Source organism: Colobus angolensis, unplaced genomic scaffold, assembly GCF_000951035.1.
Source record: "Colobus angolensis palliatus isolate OR3802 unplaced genomic scaffold, Cang.pa_1.0 Scaffold82, whole genome shotgun sequence".
Classification (NCBI taxonomy): domain Eukaryota; kingdom Metazoa; phylum Chordata; class Mammalia; order Primates; family Cercopithecidae; genus Colobus; species Colobus angolensis.
The window spans coordinates 3,838,854-3,861,566 of record NW_012122043.1 but is presented as its reverse complement, the minus strand read 5'-3'; the positions used below and the strand labels follow the sequence as shown (position 1 = coordinate 3,861,566).

The following is a 22,713-nucleotide window of genomic DNA, read 5'->3' as shown; positions in this document are numbered from 1 at the left end:
TCTAAGGCAGCCAGGGTGAGCCACAGGTCTCCGAGGAAAAAGGATTCCAAGCAAAGGGCTGGGTACATGCAAAGATCCTGTGGCAGGGGCCTGCCAGGGCAGTCCGGGAAACAGCCAAAGGGCCAGTATAGCTGGAGAAGAGGGAAGGAGAGGAGAAATGGAAGATGAGGTAGATGTGGATGGGCGGTCAGATGTGTATGACTTTGCAACCATTTATTCTGATTGAGGTGGCACAGTGCCGGCAGGGATCTGAACTGTGGGGGACAGATTCTGACTGAGGCGACATGGGGAGCAGTGAGTGCAGCTTCAAGGCCACTCTGACATGCAGGGCTCATGCCATGGAAGCATCCTCATGGCTTGGACCTGTGCGGTGATGCTGAAGGCACTAAGTGATGGGCTTCTATCTACCTTCAAGGCTGAACCCAGACAATTTGCCAACCACCTGGCTGGGGCCTGAGAGTAGAGCCTGGGATGCCTCCAGGGCTTGCAGGGCGCAGGCCGGGGGGAAAAGAGGTACAGACACTGAGCCCGAGGGTGCAGAGAAGAGGAAGAGCCTGGGGGGAGGCCAAGAGGTCAGAGGGACAGCCTGAAGAGCACAGGGCCTGGAGGCCAAGGGCAGCAAGAGCTCCCTGGAGAGAGCTGCTCACTGCTGCCAATGGTCCCTGGGACAAGGACTGTGAAAGTGACACTGTGTTTGGCTGCTGGAGAACTTGAGACCTTGACAAGAGCAGCTTCCATGGTGTGTGTGGGGGAGGGGCTGGCAGCGAGCAGGAGAGTGGGGCTGGTGTGCCCATGGGGCCGCTGGAAGGACATATGCCTGGAGAGCATGCCAGCAGGAACTTGATTTTTCCACCACTATTTAACACTCTCCATGGACACTGAGGGTTTGTGATAGGAGAGGTTTTTTTGTAAAATCAAAAACAGAATTGAAAGAAAGAAAACACAGATTTCAGCAAGTGACTGAGATTAGATTTTTCAACCTTTTTGGAAACAATGTTGAAAAGCCACTGGAAGAAAGTTATCTGAAGCAGACCTAGTGTTGTTGTGCCTTATAAAAATAAACCTTTAATCTTGGAAGTTTTTTTTTTTTTTTTTTTCTTTTTTTTTTTTTTTTGAGACAGAGTCTCGCTCTGTCACCCAGGCTGGAGTGCAGTGGCCGGACCTCAGCTCACTGCAAGCTCTGCCTCCCGGGTTTACGCCATTCTCCTGCCTCAGCCTCCCGAGTAGCTGGGACCACAGGTGCGCACCACCACGCCCGGCTAATTTTTTGTATTTTTTTTTTTAGTAGAGACGGGGTTTCACCGTGTTAGCCAGGACGGTCTTGATCTCCTGACCTCGTGATCCACCCACCTGGGCCTCCCAAAGTGCTGGGATTACAGGCTTGAGCCACTGCACCTGGCCTAATTTTAGAAGTTTTAAATTGACAGAAAAGTTGCAAAGATAGTACAGAGAATCCCCATCACAGAGACTTTTAGGGCCGTATCAGAAATCGAGTCCCATGAGCTTACTGCCACGTCGATGGCTGCGGGCAGGCCACCCGTCTGCATCCACTGGTGGACCTCGCGCAGCTCCTGCTTCTGACTCTCCGTGAACCTGGGCTGGAGTTTCTGCAGGAGCTTCAGCTTCTCTCTGTCCTCCTTCAAAACTGCTTCTAAATTTCTTCGCAAGATATTTAGAAATTGGTAAGCTTTCAAATGTCTTAAGGGTTTCTGTTTTTATTCTTTCATTATAAATAATGTAGTTTTAGATGATTTTGTTTAATGCAAATTTCCTTTTCTTTAAAAAAAATTACCATTTAAGGTAACTTAATCTCCCTAGTAAAGAATCTGTAGTTTTTCTATGAAAATGATGATTCTGGTCAAGATTTAATTTTACTATATTTTACAATAGGCCTGGGAGTCGGGTATCTGCAGGTGTAACCTTGTCCCCTGGGGCTTGGTTCCACAACAGGCATGGTTCATCTGGGAGATTCTTGCCAGCAGGACAGCCTTCCCGTCACTGGCCAGTGCTGGTCTGGACTACAGCTACCTGGAGATGGAGCCTCCATATCCACTAGCTGACGAGAGGACTTAGGGGTTTGATAGGGTTTGGCTGTGAGTCCCCACCCACATCTCATGTGGAACTGTAATACTCATGTGTTGAGGGAGGGACCTGGTGAGGGGTGGCTGGATCATGACGGTGGTTCTCCCATGCTGTCCTGGTGACAGTGAGTTGTAATGCGATCTGATGGGTTTATAAGTATTTGGCAGTTCCTCCTTCACTTGCGCTCTTTTCCTGCAGCTTTGTGAAGAAGGCGCTTGCTTCTCCTCCCTTCCATGACTGTAAGTTTCCTGAGGCTTCCCTGGCCCTGCAGGACTGTGAGTTAACTAAACCTCTTTCCTTTATAAATTACCCAATCTCAGGTATTTCTTTACAGCAGTGTGGAAACGGACTTACACAGGGTTTGTTTTTCCTTCCTTTCTTTCCTCCCAGTGTCTCCTGCCAAGCAGGTGCTCCGCAAGGGAAAGGACCACATGCAGTTCCCTACGGCAGCCTGATGTGGACGCAGAGCCCCCGGGTCACTGCAGAGCAGCCAGCTCCCTGGGCTGGTCACCTACCTTGACACTTGGTTCCTTCAACTCTAAGTCAGACAGACAGACACATCCCATTTACCTCACAGGGTTACTGGGCAACAAAGCAAGAGATGCTGGAACCTGCTTTGTAAAAGTTGAGTGTAGCACTGTGAAGGAGGCACCAAGAGCCTGTCTTCCTTGAAGGCCACAGGGTGTGAATCCACAGGGCCCTGGCTTACCCTGGCCACACTGCAGGGCCATGGCCATCCTGTACTAGCCTGGCAGAATTGTCCAGAGGGAAGCCTGCTTCTCTGCTGTACTCAACTAAATCTCAGTCTTTCAGAGGGGTGTCCTGCGCCATCTGAATGACCTTGACCTTGCTGTTTCTAGGAACTCCTGAATCCCATCCCTCCCCAGGTGCCTAGGAAAGAGCTAGGTGGTTACCGGGAAGGCAGCTGGTACGTCATCATGACACTGCTGTCCGCATCTGCCATCAGCAGCCAGATGGGATCCTGCAGGACGCACTTAATGAAATGCTCACTTTCTTCCATACCAGTGTTCATTTTTGCTTTGTGATTATTCTCTGAGGAGTCAACGCTTCCAAAATATTTGCTGGTATGACTTGTGTCACTACTGCCTTTAAAAACAAAAAACGTGGTGCATCAAAACCTTGACATATGAAATTAAACCTTGCATAACGTGCTTCCTCAAAGTCAGAATGATTTGAGAGAGCCCAGCCCCTTCTTAGGTATTGGGTATCTGTGCCGGTACATGTTCCCCTTCTCCTCCCACTTCCTGAATGCTCTGGGTAATGAGGAAACAGGATCTCTGCTAGTGCCATGCAGGTGATTCTTTCCTGTGAAGCCCTGAGCAGCTCACATGGAGCTGCGTGTTAGAAGCCTTGACCTTCTCTCCCAAGCTCTCACCAGCTCCACTCATGTGGACCACAGCGCACTGCAGTTTCCCACAAGGGGAGGCAGCTGGCCTGGAGCACGCCCTAGCCAGCCTCACCTGTGCAGCAGGCCTGCGAAGGGGGGCGAGGTGAAAGCTCACTCCAGAGAAGTAGGGGAGCTTCAATGTTGTGGAGTGTGTGTGCATTTCTGGTGACTGAGATTCCAGATCACATGTGAAAGATCCCAACGGGTAGAGGCTTGCAGGTGTTCCACACCCTCAGTTCACACAAGTGGAACTAACACAGGAAGGCAAACCACTATCTGGGGAGTCAGAGGGATGGTCCAACAAGAAGCCAGGGTGAGGCCTGCAGGCACTAAAATCAGAAGCAAATAGGGAGGATGCGGAATTCTGACTAGCTAGGGCTGGCCATGCTGAACAGGGAGTGTGTGTCTGTGTGGGTGTCTGCACGGGCTGACAGCGGCTTGGGGAGTGCTGGTGATCCCTGTTCTGAGCACAGAGGCTGGCCTGCAATTCTGGAGCAGTGCATCCTGTGGGAACCTCCCAAGTGCCTAACACCCCGCCAGGGCCAACATACCTGCCCGACTCGGAGAGGTGTCGCAGCCCAGTGAGCCAGAGCCCAGTGACTCCGAAGCAGCAGAGCCCGAGGCTGAGCAGAGGTCCTCATTCAGCAGGAGGTTTAGGAGGCCGCTTGACGTGGAAAGGGCGTCACTATTCTGCGTGTCTGAGGGTTCGTCACGCTTTAGGGACAGGAATAGGGGCTCAGTCAGGACACAGCACATGCAGCGGGGTGGGGGTGGGGGGCATGAGTGGGGTGAGGGTGGAGGGGAGCTGTGGAGCGGCTGCGAGGTTCACAACCAGGGAGGGCTTAATGAGCAGACCACGCATCACCACCAGGCCTACAGTGCAAATTCCACCGGTGCTCTACGGATGCCATCTAGTTACATTTAATTTTGGGAGAGTCACATGGAAAACGGTAACAGCTGGGCTCCAGCGGGGAAAGCCTCAGGCTGCTGCTTGGCCACAGCCTCCTCCTCACATGCAGCAGACATGGATGGGGGGAACGCCTCTCACAGCACCCCGTGTGGGGGCTGCCTTGGGAGTGAGGGAGGGGCCTGGCCTGGGGAGCATCCCTGACTCTCCTCTCCTTGGAAACCCAAACTATAGGCCCAGGACTTGGAGAAGCAGGAGTCCGGAGGTGGCAGGAGGACTGAGAGAAGCTCCACAGATCTACACACTTGCACTTCTTCACCCAGGAGCCCTAGGTCCTCCGGCCAAGGCAGGGAAATCACCTGAGGCCTACGGACTGCACTGTTGCTGGCGTTCCCACACACTTGAGCTCATTCAGAAACACAAGTGTTTAACTGCAAATACAACTACCATTTCTTTTTTTTTTTTTTTTTTTGAGACGGAGTCTCGCTCTGTCACCCAGGCTGGAGTGCTGTGGCCGGGTCTCAGCTCACTGCAAGCTCCGCCTCCCGGGTTCACGCCATTCTTCTGCGTCAGCTTCCTGGGTAGCTGGGACTACAGGCGCCGCCACCTCGCCTGGCTAGTTTTTTTTTGTAGTTTTTAGTAGAGACGGGGTTTCACCGTGTTAGCCAGGATGGTCTCGATCTCCTGACCTTGTGATCCGCCCGTCTCGGCCTCCCAAAGTGCTGGGATTACAGGCTTGAGCCACCGCGCCTGGCCACAACTACCATTTCATTAACTGGTTAAGAATCCCACACAATGTCACTATGCCTGCAGAGGATGAAAACTGAGGTCACGCTGATTTTAGGGCTGTGTCCTCCTCCGTCTCTGCCTCCAGTGGGGCTACCTGAGCCAGGCTCTGGCGCCACGCCCCGAGGAGCCCTAGCTCTGGTATTTAACCTGACCGTGCTTTATCTTTGAAGTGTCATTTAAAAATTCAAAGCCCGTAAATACTGTCAAGTCACATGCTGCTTTCTGGACTCTGTATTTACCACAATCTCTCCTCCTTCATTCAGATTCCAAGACAATAAAAGGCTTCGAATAATCTACTCTGATAGGATTAACTGGGAAGCATGAATTTCTGGCACACACATTCACGGCAAAAACTACGGGGTTTGGTGGAACCCTCAATCGTGTAGCCCCCACGTCCGAACTGAGGATGTGCGGCCGGCCTGCCAGGTGTGCTGTTTGCTGCCTGCTTTGGGGAAAGAGCATCAGAAAATCCTTACGGTCAGAGGTACCTTCGGTTGCTGGTCCCAAGAAGTGCCGGGTTTGCAGTCCGCCCCCACAGCTGCTGTCTCTGTGGCCCCTGTGGTCCCCATGCCCCCAGTGCCACCCTCAGGGGCTTCCTCCAGCTGCAGCAGGTTGAGCTGCAAGGGCGAGCTGCTGCGGGACTGGAAGAGTGGTGGGGAGGCTCTACCCATGGCCGATGGTGGGGTGGCCCGGGTGGCTGGACAAGCGCATGGCTGTCTGGGGATCGAGGTCCGGCTGGGGAACTCGGGCTGTAAGGCAGAGGCCATCTCGGATGTGATTGTGGGGTGGCTCGGAAATTGAGGCTGACTGGGTAAGAAGGCCTGGGGCAGGTTTGGGGTCCCCGAGGGGAAGCAATAACCAGGTAGCATGAATGCCATGACAGGGGCCAAAGGAGCAGGGAAAGGTGGGGGCTGGACTGCAAACTGGTGCTGGAGGTCCACGGGCACAGCAGGCACTGCGAAACTGGCATGGGGAGGTGCGGGGGTTGCCGCCACAGTCCCTGGCGCTGGAAACACTGGCAGGGAATAAGCTGGCACTGGGGCGGGAAAGGGCACGGCCGGGCAGCTGGACTGGGACGTGTCCGAGGGTGACCAGGCTGTGGCGTTCAAGCCCACGAGTGGGGGCCGGGCGGGTACAGGCCCCCCAGATCCGGTGCTCTCAGACGAGTCTCGAGGTTTGACCCGCTTGGACTTCAGTTTTCTGTTCTTTCCTGGTTTTCTCCAAGGTGAATCTATTCCAGAAGTATTTCTTAGTCCAGGGGCAGCTAATGCAGAAAAATAAACATTTGGAGTTAAAATTTTAACTCCAAATTTGAAGACACCTCTTTGTCCAATAGTCCTGGGTTTCCAAATGCTGGCCCAGAGCCCGCCTGGTCCACCAAGTGGTTCTCCCTGATCCTCAGTGAAGTGAGAAAAATCAGGGCAAAACATCAGGTTTTTCCATAAAACTAAATTGAATCAACTTAAAGGACAAGCTCTTAATTGCAGGATCACATTCCTTATTTTCTTCTGGTATTAATGTCCTTTCTTTTATGAAATGCTAATATGGTTAAGTGGTAACAGAAAGTTCTATTTGTTAAATAAATACATTAAAAAGCTGTCACGTCTCTGCTGTTCCCCAGTATTTGCGGGAAAGAAATGGTTTGTGAAATCTGAAAGGCAGGAGCCACCGACCTCCTCTAGTTTTCAATCTATAAGCACTATCACTACTGTTCCTTAAAGAGGGATGTTTCCTCCTTCACCTGTCAAACAGCCTGAGCAAGATCAGAGAAGACACTGCCTGGCAACCACATTCTTCCCCTGCAATGACAAGTGCTGTGGAGTAAGGCTTTCTTCAGGAAGATGGAGGGACTCAACTGGTAAAGGAGGGACTGTGGGTATGTCCCTATGGCCTCCCTGAGGAGTGGGAAGGGGATCCAGGGAACTCTGGGTTTCCTCTCACATCACACAGAGTGACTGGACTCTTGCAGCAGGTGTGCGGGACATCTCCTGTTAGCTGTGCCAAGGTGGTCCCATGCCTCTGGGATGTGCTGAAAGCAAATGGGTTAGTCCAACGCAAACTGCTATGTAAATGGAGGTTTTGCAATTCAGTCTCTCTATCTGGTGTCCTTCCCCAAGAAATCTGTCCCCTGGTGAGAATAGTGGCTAAAGCACTGGGTTCCTGGGATATCATGTATGGGTCTGGTAGGGCTGCGGTAGACAGCTCTGCAATCTGTGCACTGCATAAGCTACGGAGTTGTCTAGGGGGCAAGCAAGAGCGGGAACTCCGTACTAGGCTGGTCCCATGGGGTGGGTCTCCTCAGGGCCATGGAGGGCACCTTTTTCTAATTTCTACAGAGGTTCTCTATGGGCTGGCAGTAACTCTTGAATCTGGGGAAGGAGAGAAAGTAAAGAGTGGAGGAGACAAAATCCTTAAGGCAGCTGTAGGCTTAATTTCTTACACGTTTCCTTTTGTGTGTCTGCCCAGAGACCCGGGGGAGCTGGGTCCCTGTGGTGAGCGGCTTCCTGGGCTCACTGGCTCTGATCCCTGTGCCAGTGTCCCAGGGGGGATGGAAGAGGCAGCATCTCTAACCAGCACAGGCTCTGTCTGGGGGTATGGGAAGGAACTGGGGGATCAGGAGCCAGATTCCTGAGCCAGGAAAGGGGTGAAGAAGCTCATCTATTTTACTTCATCCCTTGACCTTCGACCCCCGAAGCGCCACCTGGCCTACAGAGCGGCTTCCCACAGCATGACCATGGACTCTGCCCGACTATGGAGTCGGAAGCCCAGGCCTGAGGCTGGCCCGGTCAGGACAGTGCATCTCCTGGGGAGAAGGGCGCCATGAATGGTACGCCCCTCCTTCCTCATGTGCCCAGCACCACATGCCCATTATCTTGAGGTTGAATTAGCTGATTCTCTGGAGGTCCCGTCCAGGTGAGGCCCCTGCCCGCATGGTTACTCACGCAAGAAACGTGGATATGGCAGCACTGCCCTGCCACGGCTCTGCCCTCCCCTGCATGGCTCTGCCCTCCCCAGGCACTAGCCTGGGACTATTCCCCGGGGAATGCAAGCTGACATCCTGAGAGCACTCCCCTGGTGGGAAGTTCTACAGAAACAGATGGCGTTGCCAGGGAAGTTCCAACAGCTGTCTTATATGTTAATGCTTCTGACACTGGACACATTTCACATTTTGAAACCAGCACTGGACTCAGTACCAACAAGAATAAAATTTTTTAAAACCCACTTTTAATTCGGGTATCACTTACTTCGTTCACTTGGCTGCCCCTTGGATCTTTCTTGTAAGTAGTAATGGCAGTGGGACTGGAAAATACTGAGTTTTCTTATTTCTTTGAACTTCTGCAGGAAGCTCTGCTCCTCCTTCTGTGTGTGTGCAGCGAGCACCTCCTTGGTGAGGCCCAGCTTCTTGAAGGGCTCCTTCTCTTGGCTGAGACCACAGGCCAGGGCAGGGCCCACCAGGCAGTCCAGGGACTCTGGCCCACTCACAGCATCTTCCACCATCTCTGTAACACAAGAAGCCAGGGCTCCAGTCCACACGTGCCCTGTTTGCTTTCAGGCCACACTATATTCATGAACAAGACAAATCATTCTCATATAAAGTGACTCCCCCATGCCTGTGGCATGAGGATGAAACTCACAATGTTTTCATTTAGCTTTCTCAGAAAATTCATGGCAAAAGGCAAGAAGCAGGGCAGGACAGCCCTGACAGCCAAGTGCTCAGGAACCTGGGGGCTGAACAAACTGAAACGTGGGAACCCCTGGGCTCAACTCTGCTGTTGAAGATATCCCTGGGCTGTCCTTAGCTTTCAGAACACCAGAAACGTGGGTCAATGTGCTGAGTCTTTCCGGGTTTGGGACCGGGCTTGGTGACAGTTGGGACCCTGTGGGCCCATGGGGCAGACAGGATAGGGGACAGGCAGGGCCACTGACCATCCTGAAAGGGAGGGCTTGGGGACTGGATCTTGGACATATACTTTTTCCTCATCATCTCCCTCTACCTAGTAAAGAACAAATTCAGGATTCATTTCAATCCTAATATTCTAAAAAACAAGAATACTCAGCCACCAATGCACTCACTGTAAATCTGTTTATCACCTGTACTGGTTCCTCCCACAGACAGGGAGGGCTAATGGCCACACCTCCTGCTAGGCAGAGGAAAGATCCCCCAAGCCCGCCCAGGGAGGAGGGAGGTGGGGCCTCGCTCCCAGTGCTCTCTCCGCACCAATTCAAGGGGATGAGATTTTGCACCACAACTGACCCTCCGGCATTGATGCCAGAACAGACAACTGTCATCGGGGAGCACCACAGGACAACAGGGACCAGGACAGGTTGCTGCCTGGGCTCTGGCTGGCCACACTCTACCCTGCATTTTACACAACTGGATTTCCTGAAACGCCCCCAATGGGCTATGGTGGGGTTCTTCTGCACTTAGAGAAACAAAAATTTAAGATGGCAAACCTCTTGTTTTCATGTTTAAAAATCAGACTGCTCTCTGATCCAAGAGCCCATGGATGTACCTAATTCCGGCTGCGGCTTCTTGTCTCCCACATGGACGATGGTGCTGCTGTAGCTGCACTGGCTGGTGAGCGACGCCACGCTCTCTGCCTTGCCCGGCAGTGCCAGCGAGGTGAGGTGCGTGCTGACTCCCGTGCGGCTGTTCACCCTGGAGGGCGGCTCTGCCTCTTTATGAGAGGAAGAGGGGAACAAACACGAGCGTGCCATTACAATGCACTGTGCAGATGAGGAACCGACACCTGAGTGCCCATACAGCTTCCACACCAGGGTGCACACAACCCATCCCCTCCCATCTCATCCCACAGATGCTCTGGCCCAGGCATGGGATGATTTGTCCCCAGTGTTTATTCACAGGAGAATCGTGGAGAAGAGCAAGTTCCAAAACGGGAGCAGTTACACACTTAAATCCTGAGTCCTCTGCGGGGAGGCGCAGCAGCTTGGCAGCTGCAGGGAACGCTTGGTGGGGGGCTCTTGTCTACAGCCAGGCAGCCTTTCTTGCACACCTGTGGGGAGGGGCTTTTCCGACAGTCAGGAGCCAACCATAATCTGGGATACTCTGTTTCTTTCTTTCTTTTTTCTTTTTTGAGATGGAGTCTCGCTCTGTCACCCAGGCTGGAGTGTAGCGGTGCAATCTTGGCTGCAACCTCTGCCTGCCAGGTTCAAGAGATTCTCCTGCCTCAGCCTCCCAAGTAGCTGGGATTATAGGCATGCGCCATGATGCCTGGCTAATTTTTATATTTTTAGCAGAGATGCGGTTTCACCATGTTGGCCAGGCTGGTCTCAAACTCCTGACCTCAACTGATCCACCCACCTCGGCCTCCCAAAGTGCTGGGATTACAGGTGTGAGCCACCGCGCCCAGCTGGGGTACCGTTTCTAAACCTAGTGGGGAACATCAGCAACACTGACAGCGTTTAAGCAGCCTGGGATTTAATGTGATTTCTGGGGCATGTTAACATTCAGGGACAAGGGCCCCTCTGAGACACACTGGAAAGCCGGCCTGCTCTAGACTGACAACTCGAGACCAGTGTGGCTGCACGAGGGGGTCAGGAGACAGCCCCCCAGTGTGGCTGCATGAGGGGGGTCAGGGCACGGCCCTAGGCCTCCAGCAGCCCCACTGGGTTCCTGTTCTCAAAGCCACGGCTCTGACAGAACCATCTTTGCCTCTAGCTCCTAAGAAGGGTGCTGACTTTTGAACTACTTTCATCATTTGAAAAAGAGCCTACACCCTTACACTGTGTGCACAGAAGCCACAGGGACACCTGGTCTCTCCAGAGGATTTCCATTACTCCACGTGTCCATGGCTCTGAACAGATTAGATACCTCTGGCATGTGGCCCTGGGCTGACTGTGGCCTTCCGCTTATCACTGGACCTTAGCGTTGGGACGTTTGCTGGGAACTCGCATTTCCTCTTCAGGGTGGCAGCCTCATTGCAGCTCTCCAAGTACCTGTGTGAAGGGCACGAACCCCTGGTGAGGCCACACGACATGAGAGGTGGGAGGGCGCGAGATGGTGGAGACTCGGCTGGAAGTGCCGGTGTACCTGATGACGCTGTCCAAGCAGCTGATCTGCTGGTAGGAGCAGGCGGGCTGGTCCCTGCAGGCCAAGTCCTCGGGGAAGCTGGCCCCCAGGCTGTCCTTTTCCACAGCAGGGACAGCTTTCATCTCAGCTGGGGGATTCGTTTGCATTTCTGAAGGAATGGCAAAGTTGTTCTTTCATTAATTTTTCTCCCGAAGAAAACGCTGTGTATTTAGAAAGCATTTTCGTTCCAGCTGAAGACAGGGCTGGGGGCTCAGCATCTGCTTCATGGGTATGGAAGCCTGGGGACAGCCTGGCATTGGGCAGCCCTGCGGGCACGAGCACCACGGTGCCGTCCACAGAGAGACCTGGGAGGGACCTGCTGCCCAGCCTGGCGTCTGCTTCTCTCTGGGGTCTAGGCTGTCCCCAGGGGTCAGGGACTCAGCAGTGGGAGAAACCAGCTCTCACTTGAACTCTTAAACTTTCAGGGCCAGTGAGAGCCCACGTACTTTACGGTCCTCCTGGGCCAGGCCAGTTTTCAAGGTGATCCCTGCTAGTAACAATTATGATGGCAACTGCCTCCTCACTGTGCTGTGCATTCGACTCTTGCCCCCACGACATTCATCACATGCCTGTCCCCTAGGGGCCCTCAAGCAAAGAGCTGTGTCCAGCTCATTAATGTGTCCCCAACACCCAACACAGAGCCCAGGAGGCAGCATGTCCACCAACACATCCCCAAGGCCAAAAGTCCTAGCGGTGTCTGGCCAGAGTGTTCTCCACAGGAGACTTCGGCCTGAGCACAGAGAATGAGCAACAGCCCACCAGGGGAGGGCACTGGGATGCATGCCTGTGTGCACACGTCTATGCGCATGCTGTGTGAGAAATGCACGTGGGACAGAGGAGCAGCATGAACCTGAACCCATGCATGACAGCGTGAAGCTGCCTGGGAAGTGTGGTGCTGTGGTGAGGAAAGGGCTGCGGCAGTGGGGGTGGGCTGGCAAACCCTGGGTGGTACTCTCCACTTCAGACAGGTTTGGTTGGAGTATATGTGGACACTGAGCAGGCTGTCGGCAGTTGTGTGTGTGTGTGAGTGAAGGGTGTGCACGTGTAAACACACAGCCATACGGCCACTCTGTACAGCAAGAACAAGCGGCCCAGGCACACCCAGCGGGCAGGCCAGGGTGCAGGAAGGCACACCTGGCCACAGCTCCCCAGGCCTGCAGGGCATCAGGCGCCCAGTGTGGACATCAGTGCCTGCACTGGCTGAGTGTAGGACTGGGCTGCTCTCACCTCTTGGAAGCCGAAGACTGTGCTGAACACAGAAGGGGGTGCAGCACGGCTACAAGGCAGACTCCCTGCCAGCCAGAGTCAGCATTCAACCCAGCTTCCCTCTTCTCACGTGGCCATACTCTAGTTTCAGTAAGGAAATGTTGAGTATTTTTTTTTACCTGTAACGGATTTTTTCTTTTGTTCTCCAGATTCATAAGAATAATGACTTCTATTTTTGGTCTTGTTACCATTTTTATAAATTTCCTTGAAGAAAAACAAAAGGAACACGTTATTCATTCTAGGAGACCTCCTTCAGTTTGGCCCCCAAAGTGAGAACAGAGGATGGCTGAAATCACTTTAGCAACACAGAAGGAAATTGTGAATAAGAAATCTGACAGGTGCAGGGCTAGATAAAACCTATTTGATGATCCTAAAGAATAATAAAAAATAAAGCAAAACGGCACATTACATTTTCTTCTTTTTTTTTTTTTTAAGACAGAGTCTCACTCTGTCACCCAGGCTGAAGTGTAATGGTGCAGTCTTGTCTCACTGTAACCTCTGCCTCCCGGGGTCAAGCCATTCTTGTGCCTCAGCCTCTCGAGTAGCTGGGATTACAGGGGCGCGTCACCATGCCTGGCTAACATTTGTATTTTTAGTAGAGATGGGGTTTCACCATGTTGCCCAGGCTGTTCTTGAACTCCTGACCTCAGGTGATCTACCTGCCTCAGCCTCCCAAAGTGCTGGGATTACAGGCGTGAGTCACCGCACCCAGCCCACATTTTCTTCTTTCTTTCCTAGTTAAATCTTCACTTTTGCTTGTTTTGTCTGTGTTAAATAATTTTCAACCAAACACTTAGCTATGGTTTCTAGCTGTTTCAACTCTTAAGAGATTAAAAAGTCCCAAGTGAACAAAGTTTAGAAAGGAAGCAGAAACAGCTGGGATGATGAAGCCTCTCCTAACTGCCAAAGGTTGTCCTGAGTGTGCTTTCTAACTCTGGAGGGACTTCCACAAACTCATTTTCACAGGGAGAACGGAAGGGGACGTACGGCTCTCCTCCGGCGTGAGTCCTCATGGCCGTTGCTGTCGCTGGAGGAGGTCTGGCTCATGAGGTGCTCGTGGGACCCGTTGCTGCCCAAACTCCCGTAGCCGCTGGAGCCGCTGTGGGGGACGGGCTGGGGAGACAGCAGATAGTGCTACAGACACAGCCAGGGCTGCTGAGCTGCACATGTGGCCCCCTGCCAACACACCCTGTTTCACAGAGAGGATGGTGACCCGCCTAAGGCTACATGGCAAAGACCAGGGGAGCTGGGGTTTGAACCCCTGGGTCAGCTCCAGAGGTAGACGCCCGGCCTCCAGCCGTGGTGCCCCGACCCAGACATTCGGTCACTGAGAAGACAGCACCAAAGGAATGTGTCCAACCCACGCATCAACGCATGGCTGCCGCCAGCCGCGCTTCTGTGGAGGGGTTTAAAACGAACAAGATGCGATGACAGCTTCACTCCACAGCCTCTGGGAACTGAGAGGCAGACACCTACTCAGGCGTGGTGTTGACTGCGATGGGCCTGATCTTTTTAGGGACCTTGAGTACAATGTCCTGGCCCTAAGTCCCACTGCTCTGGATTAGAATGAGCCCCCACACCACTGAGAGGTCACTCTGGGACTACGCAGCCTGTGTCGGAGCACGGGGTCTGCACATGTCCTTCAGCCACTCACTCAGGGCCGCGGTTCAGACAATGTTGAATGTAAGGCTGGAGAGAGCCAAGGGTGCTGTGGACTGTCTCAGACTAGCACAGTCTATGCCCAAACTGTCCCTGAGGGATATTCAGAGAATGACAGATGAAGTTGTCTGAGTGGGTATGCCAGGACCAGGGTGCAGAGCCTATGTCCTCTGCAGGGGGCTCTCGGGCTGCTACCTGGGAGGAGGGCATGCAGGCACCACACCCACCTGCAGCAGGAGCCGGTGGATCTGCTCCGTGAGCTCCTGAATGCTGGGGTGCAGGGCCTTCTCCTCTGTGCAAGGGCGGGCTGCAAACACATCCTCATTCAAAGGTCCCCTGCGTGGTTTTAATTCATCTTGTTAGATGGGGCCCCACAGGAGGACCTCTCTGGCGTGACTGTATAGCCACTACATGCTGCCTGCCTGGGTGGGCCCTCTGCCTCTCCCCCGCAGCCCCCCAGGCTGCTGCCTGCCCACTCCCTACTTGGCCTGAATGAGGTCCCTCCCACCTGGGGGCAGAGGACAGGTCACCCCTGCCTACCAGCCTGGGGCTCCAGATTGGTGGCAGGAGGTGAGGTTTCGGTCTTGGCCTCTCAGCCCCTCCCTATGCCATCTGTTGATGGGAGGTGAGGACAGCCCAAGACCCCCGCCTGAGACCCCTGAGCCACCCCACGCCCTTGGAGCACTCACACCCTGACTTTGTGCCTCCCAATGATGAAGGAGATTTTCCTGCTCCATGGGTTGATGAAGCTGGACCAGCTGGTATCCAGTGTGATGTACTCCCCGTTCTGGGTGCGAAACCGAATGGGAGAGTAGTCGAAAGGCTGCCCGCCCGACTGCAGAACTAGGAGAGCAAAAGCCAGCATTCAGGGGAAAAGGGGAGCAAACAGTAGAGAGAGACAAGTCAAGATTCACTCAGGCCCGGGATCATTTCCAAACGTTAGAGGTATGAACACTTCTTCAAAGCCACTGCTTTCAACCTCCCATTTTTGCTGTAGATTACAACCAGGAGGCTGTTTCCAGCAGGAGCTGTTTCATCCCATGTTTCACCTCTGCTGGAGTGTCACTTGCGTCTGTGAGGGCTGGGCTTGGTGAGGACATGCACTGTGCACTCCCCTGGCCTGGTCAGAACCTTCCTAGCCACAGATGAATTGGTCTCCCCTCCTCCCATGCACCACTGGAGCCAACAGTAAACATGAGATGCCACGGACTGAGAAACAACTGGCCACAAGGGAACTCACATGAGTTTACCCCTCTCTCTCGACTCCACTGGGCACTGCAGTGCCAGGAGTGAGGCGGCGAGGCAGGCGTCTACCACCTGCTTGTCCTTAGCTGATCTGACCTGGCAGCTAGACTGGTCCCAAGAAGAAGCCCCAAGGGCACACGAACTTCCGCCAAACACTTCAGGATGTACCGTGAAAAGGGGACCTACTCTTTTTGTGGATGGCCAGCATCAAGGGCCTGTCACTAGGGTGGAGCTGCACGAGCACTGGGGTCTCAATCAGGTCCTGAGGTAGGTAGCCCAGGAGAGGGACCGCCCTGGAAGGCAAGCAGACACATGCTAGGATCGGTGTCCAAACAGCAGAGGAGACTGTCACTCAGAACCATCTTATTCCCTGGAAAGAGAAGATACACTCCAAATCCCACCCCCCACCCCCGGAGATCAAAATTTGGAAGTTGGACTAACAGAACCAGTTAGACTTCCAATCAACACAAACGAAGGTCCAGTGTCCAGGATGCCGAAGGAGGCTCCCTCTGCTGCAGCCTGAGCGCTTCAGCTCTGCGTTTCACCTCCCGAAAGGTAAGTCATGATCATGCTTTTGTTTTCTTCCTTCTGGCATCTTTTTCTTTCTCTGTGTCATTCATTAGTTTGTGGATTTCTGATTAACAAGTGTTGCCTGGACCTCGGCAAACCCTTTGTATGTGCTTCTCTTCCAGGCTGGTCTCATGTGACTTTGGCCTCAGCATCCAGTTGGTTTACTGTGGCTTCTCTGGAGTCTCGGTGGCTGGCTGGGCCTCTGCCCTGTGTGCTCATGCCTCCTCCCGGAGCTGTGGCTTTGCTCCCTTGCAGGACGGAGCTGAACTTCAGCAGCACCTTCTGCTTCTGTTTGTGTCCAGCGCCCTCTGCCGGCTCCACTGACCATTTCTTCTCCCGAGCTGCCTCTTCACACTTGTTGCATCCAAACCCACGTTTCCTTAACCTCTGCTGCTTGTGTGGAAGGATTTTCCCTGTCAATCTTTAGACCATGGTGCAGAACTTTCTCAAGGGCCTGGCGTTATTCTTTGATTTCCTCCTTGTCTGAGGCTCTCTCTTCAGGCCTCATGTTTTCCTTTGGACAGGATATACAGAATGTTCCTGGCATCGGCCCCATCAAGGCCTTGCTGAAGGACGAAGAAGAGGAAGGAGGAGGAGAGGAGTGGGGGAACAGGAAGGAAACAGAGGGGGAGGAGGAAGAGGAGGGAGAAGAAAGGGGGTAGAGGGTGAAAAGAAGGAGGGGAGGGGAGGGGGAGCCCTGGCCACCTGCTCTGGCTGGCCTTGGGCTCTGTGAGCCAGGCCGCACACAAGGCTTCATCAAGGGGAGCTTGCAGGCTGTGGCCCATCATGCCAGGTGCACTTGTCTGCCAACCTCCCTGCACAGGGCTGAGCTGGACACCAAGTTGGCACGGGAGTGGGTTACAGACAGTTCTCAAATCTCTGAAGGAAGAAAAGTCTCCCGAGGCTGCTTTACATATATGGCCCCAGGCCCTGTCCTCCAAGATCCTGGTTCTGCAGGGCAGGGTGGCGTCCAGAAGCCTGCATCTGCAAACTGGCTTCGCCCCAGGCAGCCCCGCGGACATACCTGAGTCACCTGGAGCTGGAAGTGACGGATCCCTTTTTACCCACAGAGTCTCCCCAGAAGCTGTGTGGCCCCAACTCCAAAGGTGGGGGCCTGTGTCCCTGGGCCAAGAGTAGAGGAGGGAGAGGCCTTGATCCTCCAGCTTCTAGAAGATGACCTGGTTCATTTTAGGAACCCAGCACGCCGGTGCTTCTTGGTCCACTTCCTGTGGTATCTTCTGAGGTCCCTTTTCCGTGACTACTGCCAGTGGCCCACACATTTTTTTCTTTCTTTTTTGTTTTTGGAGACAGGGTCTTTTGCTGTGACCTAGGCTGGAGTGCAGTGGTGCAACACAGTAGCCTTGAACTCCTAGGCTCAAGTGATCCCCCTGCCTCAGCCTCTGAGTAGCTGGGACTACAGGTGCACAACACCACACCCAGCTAATTTTTATTTTTATTTTGCTATGTTTTGAACTCCTGGTTTCAAACAGGCTGGTTTCAAACTCCTGGCCTCAAGCGATCTTCCTGTCTCTCTCGGCTTCTCAGAGTGCTAGGACTATAAGTGTGAGCCACTGCACCCAGCCGGCCCAAGTGTTTTCGGAGTCTTCATGAATTTGTGGAGGAGCTGGGAGAAGATACAAGGTGGGGGCAGAGGCCACTCAGAACATGGGTGCCCCCAAATCTCACTAGGACCGGGGGAGACCCAGAGAGACGGACCCGAATGGGCTCTGAGGCATGGAGAATATCCTGTCCCCTGGAGAAGCCTCGAGCACACAGGCTGGAAGATGGACTTCTGCTGGGATCCAGCCAACGGCATCTCCAGCTTCCACCCTGACACGGGTCCCAGGCAACACCACCTCTGTCTGGACCATCGCCTACTCCGAATGGGTTTCCATGGGAGAATTAAGACAGGCTCAATTAGAACAATCACCAGCTCTCCAGAAAGCCTCAATTATACCGTGTGCATATCTTAGAAAGTTTTCAGTGTAATTCCATAGCTATTTAATTGCCTGTATATAAGTTTTTGTCTATCATCATGTAATTATAAAACCAATATGCAGTCTTGGTTTTAGCTAAATAGCTTTTATATCAAAAACATGAAAAAGGGGGTGGGTCAAGACCACGTACCTTTCATCCACATCCTGGAACAAACAATTTGGTGTATGGGTGGTTGTAAAAATTCTCTTTTCAGGAGGTATTCTAGGGGCTGAAAGAATAGAATATTGTACACATTAGTGATCCTAAGAAATGTATATTTAATGTTATATTAAAACTACCAGAAAACACCCTGTAGATTCAGAGTAATGAGCAGCTAAAGAAAAAAATTAAAACATGGACTTTGAACAACAGAGCCTGCCACACTGAGAACCCTACGTTGGCTGTGGGATCACCGGCCAGCCTTCTCAGCTTCTACGGAATGCTAGTTTTAGTCTAGTAAATTGAAATTGCCATGTTAACAAAACCACACAGACCATGTAAACACTACTCTTAGCAAAATAAAGCTAGAAGTCCATCTTTACGACTTTTTTTTTTTTTTTTGAGATGGAGTCTTGCTTCGTTGCCCAGGCTGGAGTGCGGTGGCACAATCTCGGCTCATTGCAACCTCTGCCTCCCAGGTTCAAGCGATTCTCCTGCCTCAGCCTCCCCAGTAGTTGGGACTACAGGCGCGTGCCACCATGCCCGGCTATTTTTTTGTATTTTTAGTTAAGGTAGGGTTTCACTGTGTTAGCCAGGATGGTCTCAATCTCCTGACCTCATGATCCGCCCGCCTTAGCCTCCCAAAGTGCCGGGATTACAGGCGTGAGCCACCACGCCTGGCCCCATCTTTATGATGTTTAAGATGAAACTAAAGTGATCTGACAAATTACTTTTAGAAAAATGAGTTACATATTTGGATTCAAATTGCTTCTTCTTCTTTTTTTTTTTTTAATGAGACAGGGTCTCATTATGTTGCTCAGGATGGCCTCAAATGCCCAGGCTCAAAAGATCCTCCCACCTTAGCCTCCCAAAGTGCCAGACTACAGACTACAGGTATGAGCCACTGCACCTGGTCTGGATTCAGATTTCTTAGCAAATGCCACTGTACTGGAGAACTTCACAGTTTAGAAACTAGACAAAGGTGGACAAAGGTGATAGAGTAATCTGCATAAAGTGAGTCATATATCCAAAATTTTCCTCAATTCATGGACAAAACATTCAAAATTTCAACCTTTTTCCTTCTTGAAGGAGACTCTGGTAATTTGGGGGAGTAACTTGTTGAACCCTAAGTATCTAAACCTTACTATTTGGAAAAGAACCTTCTGTAACACATGCAGGAGCACATCACACAGTGTGCAGAAAGTCACATATTTAAAATATTTCTATCACTTTTAAGAAGTGCTTTTTTAAAAGGCTGTCACTTGGCCAGGCGCAGTGGCTCACACCTGTAATCCCAGCACTTTGGGAGGCCAAGACAGGTGGATTGTCTGAGCTCAGGAGTTCGAGATCAGCCTGGGCAACATGGTGAAATCCCGTCTCTACTAAAATATAAAAAAAATCAGTTGGGTATGGCAGTATCCACCTGTAGTCCCAGGTACTCGGGAGGCTGAGGCAGGAGAATTGCTAGAACCTGGGAGGCGGAGGTTGCGGTGAGCCGAGATAGCATCACTGCACTCCAGCCTGGGTGACAGAGCGAGACTCCATCTCAAAAAAAAAAAAAAAAAAAAAAGCTGCCATTCATCACAGAGAAGGTGGTGAGCACAGCGCAGCATGGACTCAGCTGGATTCCCCGGGTTCAGCAGTTGCAGAATGCACCTGCCTTCAGAGAATCTGAAGATCATGTGAGTCGCTCAGCAGTCATGGTGAGCACCTACAGTTCCTGGCCAGGGATTTTGGCCAATACAAGGACCAAGATGCCACAAAGCAAGATCTTAAGAGGCACCACAGGAAGGACCCATAAAGGTAGCACAATGCCTCGTACCCTCTGAGCTTCAAGAGAAGAGCCCAGATATTATTTTGGGGGTGGGGTAGCCAGAAGAGCTAATGGGACCAAGAGGTCATAGTAAGGCGAGCTGGCCTGATGACTGCATTCTGCGAGTGAGGTGGCAGCAGGAGCAGAGACCGGGGTCCAGAATGCTGGGCATACAGAGGCACAGCAAGCCTTGTATGGAGGCTGACTCACCTGGAGAGTCATGTCCGTGCATGACTGTCTGGGAGGAAGGGAAATTCCAGGAAAAGTTAGGATAGGTCAAGGTGGGGAGGGAGCGACACCCAGCACTTCATTTCTTGGGGCCTGAGGAACTTTTTGGGGTTCTGGAGCAGGCAGTGACATCAGTGCCCTTCAGAGGGGCCCAAGAGGCTGAGGCATGGGGCAGGGGATGAGGATGGGAGGGATGTGGGGCCCCAGACCTGTCGGGGCTATTCCCACTTTGTGGACAAAAGGCAGAGCAGCCAGGGAAAGGGGAGAAGAGTCACAGCACTGGTGTGCACAGGGGTGAGATGCTGGCCCCCAGATGCCGTGATCTGCCATGGGGAGGGCTGGATGACAAGCAGGGTGTGCTGAGTCTCCAGAAAGATGGAGACCCTGCCCGAGGTAAGGTGGAGAGGCCAAGGGTGGGGAACTGCAGCTGGGAGTCCATCGTATAGATATCATGTTTGAATCACAAGAGTAACTGAGGGGGAGCCAGAGACAACGTCCGCCCCCACGCTGGGCTTGGCTGTTACCTTCATAACCAGAGTGCACTCTCTCTGCCAGCAGAAGGCAGCAAAGCTGACTCTCAGCACCTTGTTGCTCCCGCACCTTGACCAGGTAGGGCGTCATGCGGAAGGGGTGGTAGCGGATTTCATTCTCGTGGCTTTTCCCGACACTGTGGAGAAGGGCCACGCTCAAAGTTTGGAACTGTGACACAGGAACAGTCCCCTGTTCTGTTCCCTCCTCACCTGGGCCCCATGCCATGCTGCAGGTGATGTGTACCTCTGCTCTGCCTGAGGAGCTGGGCCTGCTCCCCTGCCCGCTTCAGTCCCTCCCTCAGCCTCGTCACACTGAAGGGCAAATCAGAGTCAATACCCCCACCAGTGGGAATGCTCCACAGCCCTTCTCTGGAGCAGCCTGCACTCTGGGTGGGTAAAGCAGACTGGAAAGGTGTGCTGCTCCCTCCAGGACCTCGGCCCTGACTCCTGAGGGTGCCAGGGTCTGGTTCAGGGCCACCCCTGACAGGGCGGCTGGATGCTTAGTCAGTCACCCTGGTTTGGACCAAGACCCTTGTGGGGAAAGCTGTAGGTCTCTCCCCAGAAAAACGCAAAGACAACCAAAAGATGCAGTGCTTTCGGAAACTCTGTTGACCCTGGGTACAGGTTTTCGCAGGAGACAAAGAGAAAGTACAGGGTCCCCTGGCCACCATTTTCCATGAGGAGCAGGTTAAATCACTCCCCTGCTGGCCGCATTCTTAGCAACCTGTACACATTTAAAATGTAACTGACTGTGTTTTCTGGTAGACTTCAGAAACAGGCGTGCCCCCCAGCCTCAAGCGGAGTGGCACTGGGGTGAAATGTTTGTATGGTTTTCTAATTTAAGAAAACTGGGAACAAGGCTTACCTGACACGGCAAAAGAAAGATTTCTCCTCCATGCATTCTTGAGTAAAAGAATCTAGAAGAGAGAGTCCAAAGTCATTCATCCAAATCAACAACTAAATACACTGTTCCTCATTTCTCACAAACAAAAGAGGAGCAGCGGAATCAAGCAAGAGCCAAGGTGAAAACTGAAAATTTATGGAAGCACAAACTAAATCCTTTATGTGAGAAACCTTCTATTACATTTTTGACTAAAATTACATACACTTCATGAGTGTGGTGCATTCCAAACTATGCAGCACTAAAATTTTAGCACCAGGAGGCTTACATTTTCAAAACGGTATATGATGCTGCTGCAAACACATCAATTAATTAACAACTGAACACACTCACGGTGCACTGCTGCAAACACACCAAATAGTAACCTACAACTGAGCACACTCACAATGCACTGCTGCAAACACAGTAACCTACAACTGAGCACACTCACGGTGCACTGCTGCAAACACACCAACTAAGCACACTCATGGAAGTCCAGAACATTGACAAAGAAAGCTGTGGAGGCCACAGCAGCTATATCTTGGAAGCTAAGCCTCCATGCTGACTTTTGATTAACCCCAGTTCTGGGAAGGCCTTGGAGATTTCATTCACCTACTGTTCCTGAGTAAGAGCAGGTGCTTACGGTAAATCCTGCCCTCAGGGCAAATTCCTGCCGGTTCCCTCTGAGTCTGTGTGCCCGTCCCATAGAAGCCCTAGGTCTGGGGGAATGGCACTGGGATCCAGTCTTGTCTCATCGCCACCCACAACACGCATGGCTTCCGTTCTTAAGTCCCTGTTAAATATTTCTAAGAAACTGAATTTGTCAGCCTGTTTCTTTGGCCACTCAGCTGCCTCAGACTTTGGGGTAGGTGTGCAGAGGCCTGGCCACAGTGAAACAGAAGCCCCAAACATTTAGTGCTACATAATTTTGGGACAGTCAGTTCTAACAGAAACAACTTGGCATTCAAGGCTTACACTGGTATTTTGGTGAAACATTAACTTCCTGTAAAATGTGAAATGTCTAGTGAAAACATGAAATCAATCGGGCAACCTCATCAGAAGTGAAGGAAGAGGTGTTTCCCTAAGAGTTGAAAGGGATTTTAAAAAAA

At 52.3% G+C, this 22,713-nt stretch overlaps 1 protein-coding gene across 1 annotated transcript in view; it reads right to left on the bottom strand.

Annotated features, from left to right (window-relative positions):
* The window catches only part of PER2 (period circadian clock 2), a 44,320-nt gene that overhangs the window by 1,873 nt on the left and 19,734 nt on the right, over positions 1-22,713 (bottom strand). The window contains exons 7-22 of the mRNA XM_011929586.1: positions 21,590-21,641; positions 20,719-20,861; positions 18,145-18,223; positions 15,634-15,740; positions 14,892-15,045; positions 14,430-14,538; positions 13,531-13,656; positions 12,663-12,747; positions 11,239-11,386; positions 11,020-11,144; positions 9,701-9,865; positions 8,432-8,686; positions 5,663-6,450; positions 4,042-4,204; positions 2,997-3,189; positions 1,509-1,659 (exon numbers count right to left, since the gene is read on the bottom strand). Of these exons, the coding sequence (XP_011784976.1) occupies positions 1,509-1,659; positions 2,997-3,189; positions 4,042-4,204; positions 5,663-6,450; positions 8,432-8,686; positions 9,701-9,865; positions 11,020-11,144; positions 11,239-11,386; positions 12,663-12,747; positions 13,531-13,656; positions 14,430-14,538; positions 14,892-15,045; positions 15,634-15,740; positions 18,145-18,223; positions 20,719-20,861; positions 21,590-21,641 (2,843 nt within the window). The remainder of the gene's footprint in view (positions 1-1,508; positions 1,660-2,996; positions 3,190-4,041; positions 4,205-5,662; positions 6,451-8,431; positions 8,687-9,700; positions 9,866-11,019; positions 11,145-11,238; positions 11,387-12,662; positions 12,748-13,530; positions 13,657-14,429; positions 14,539-14,891; positions 15,046-15,633; positions 15,741-18,144; positions 18,224-20,718; positions 20,862-21,589; positions 21,642-22,713) is intronic.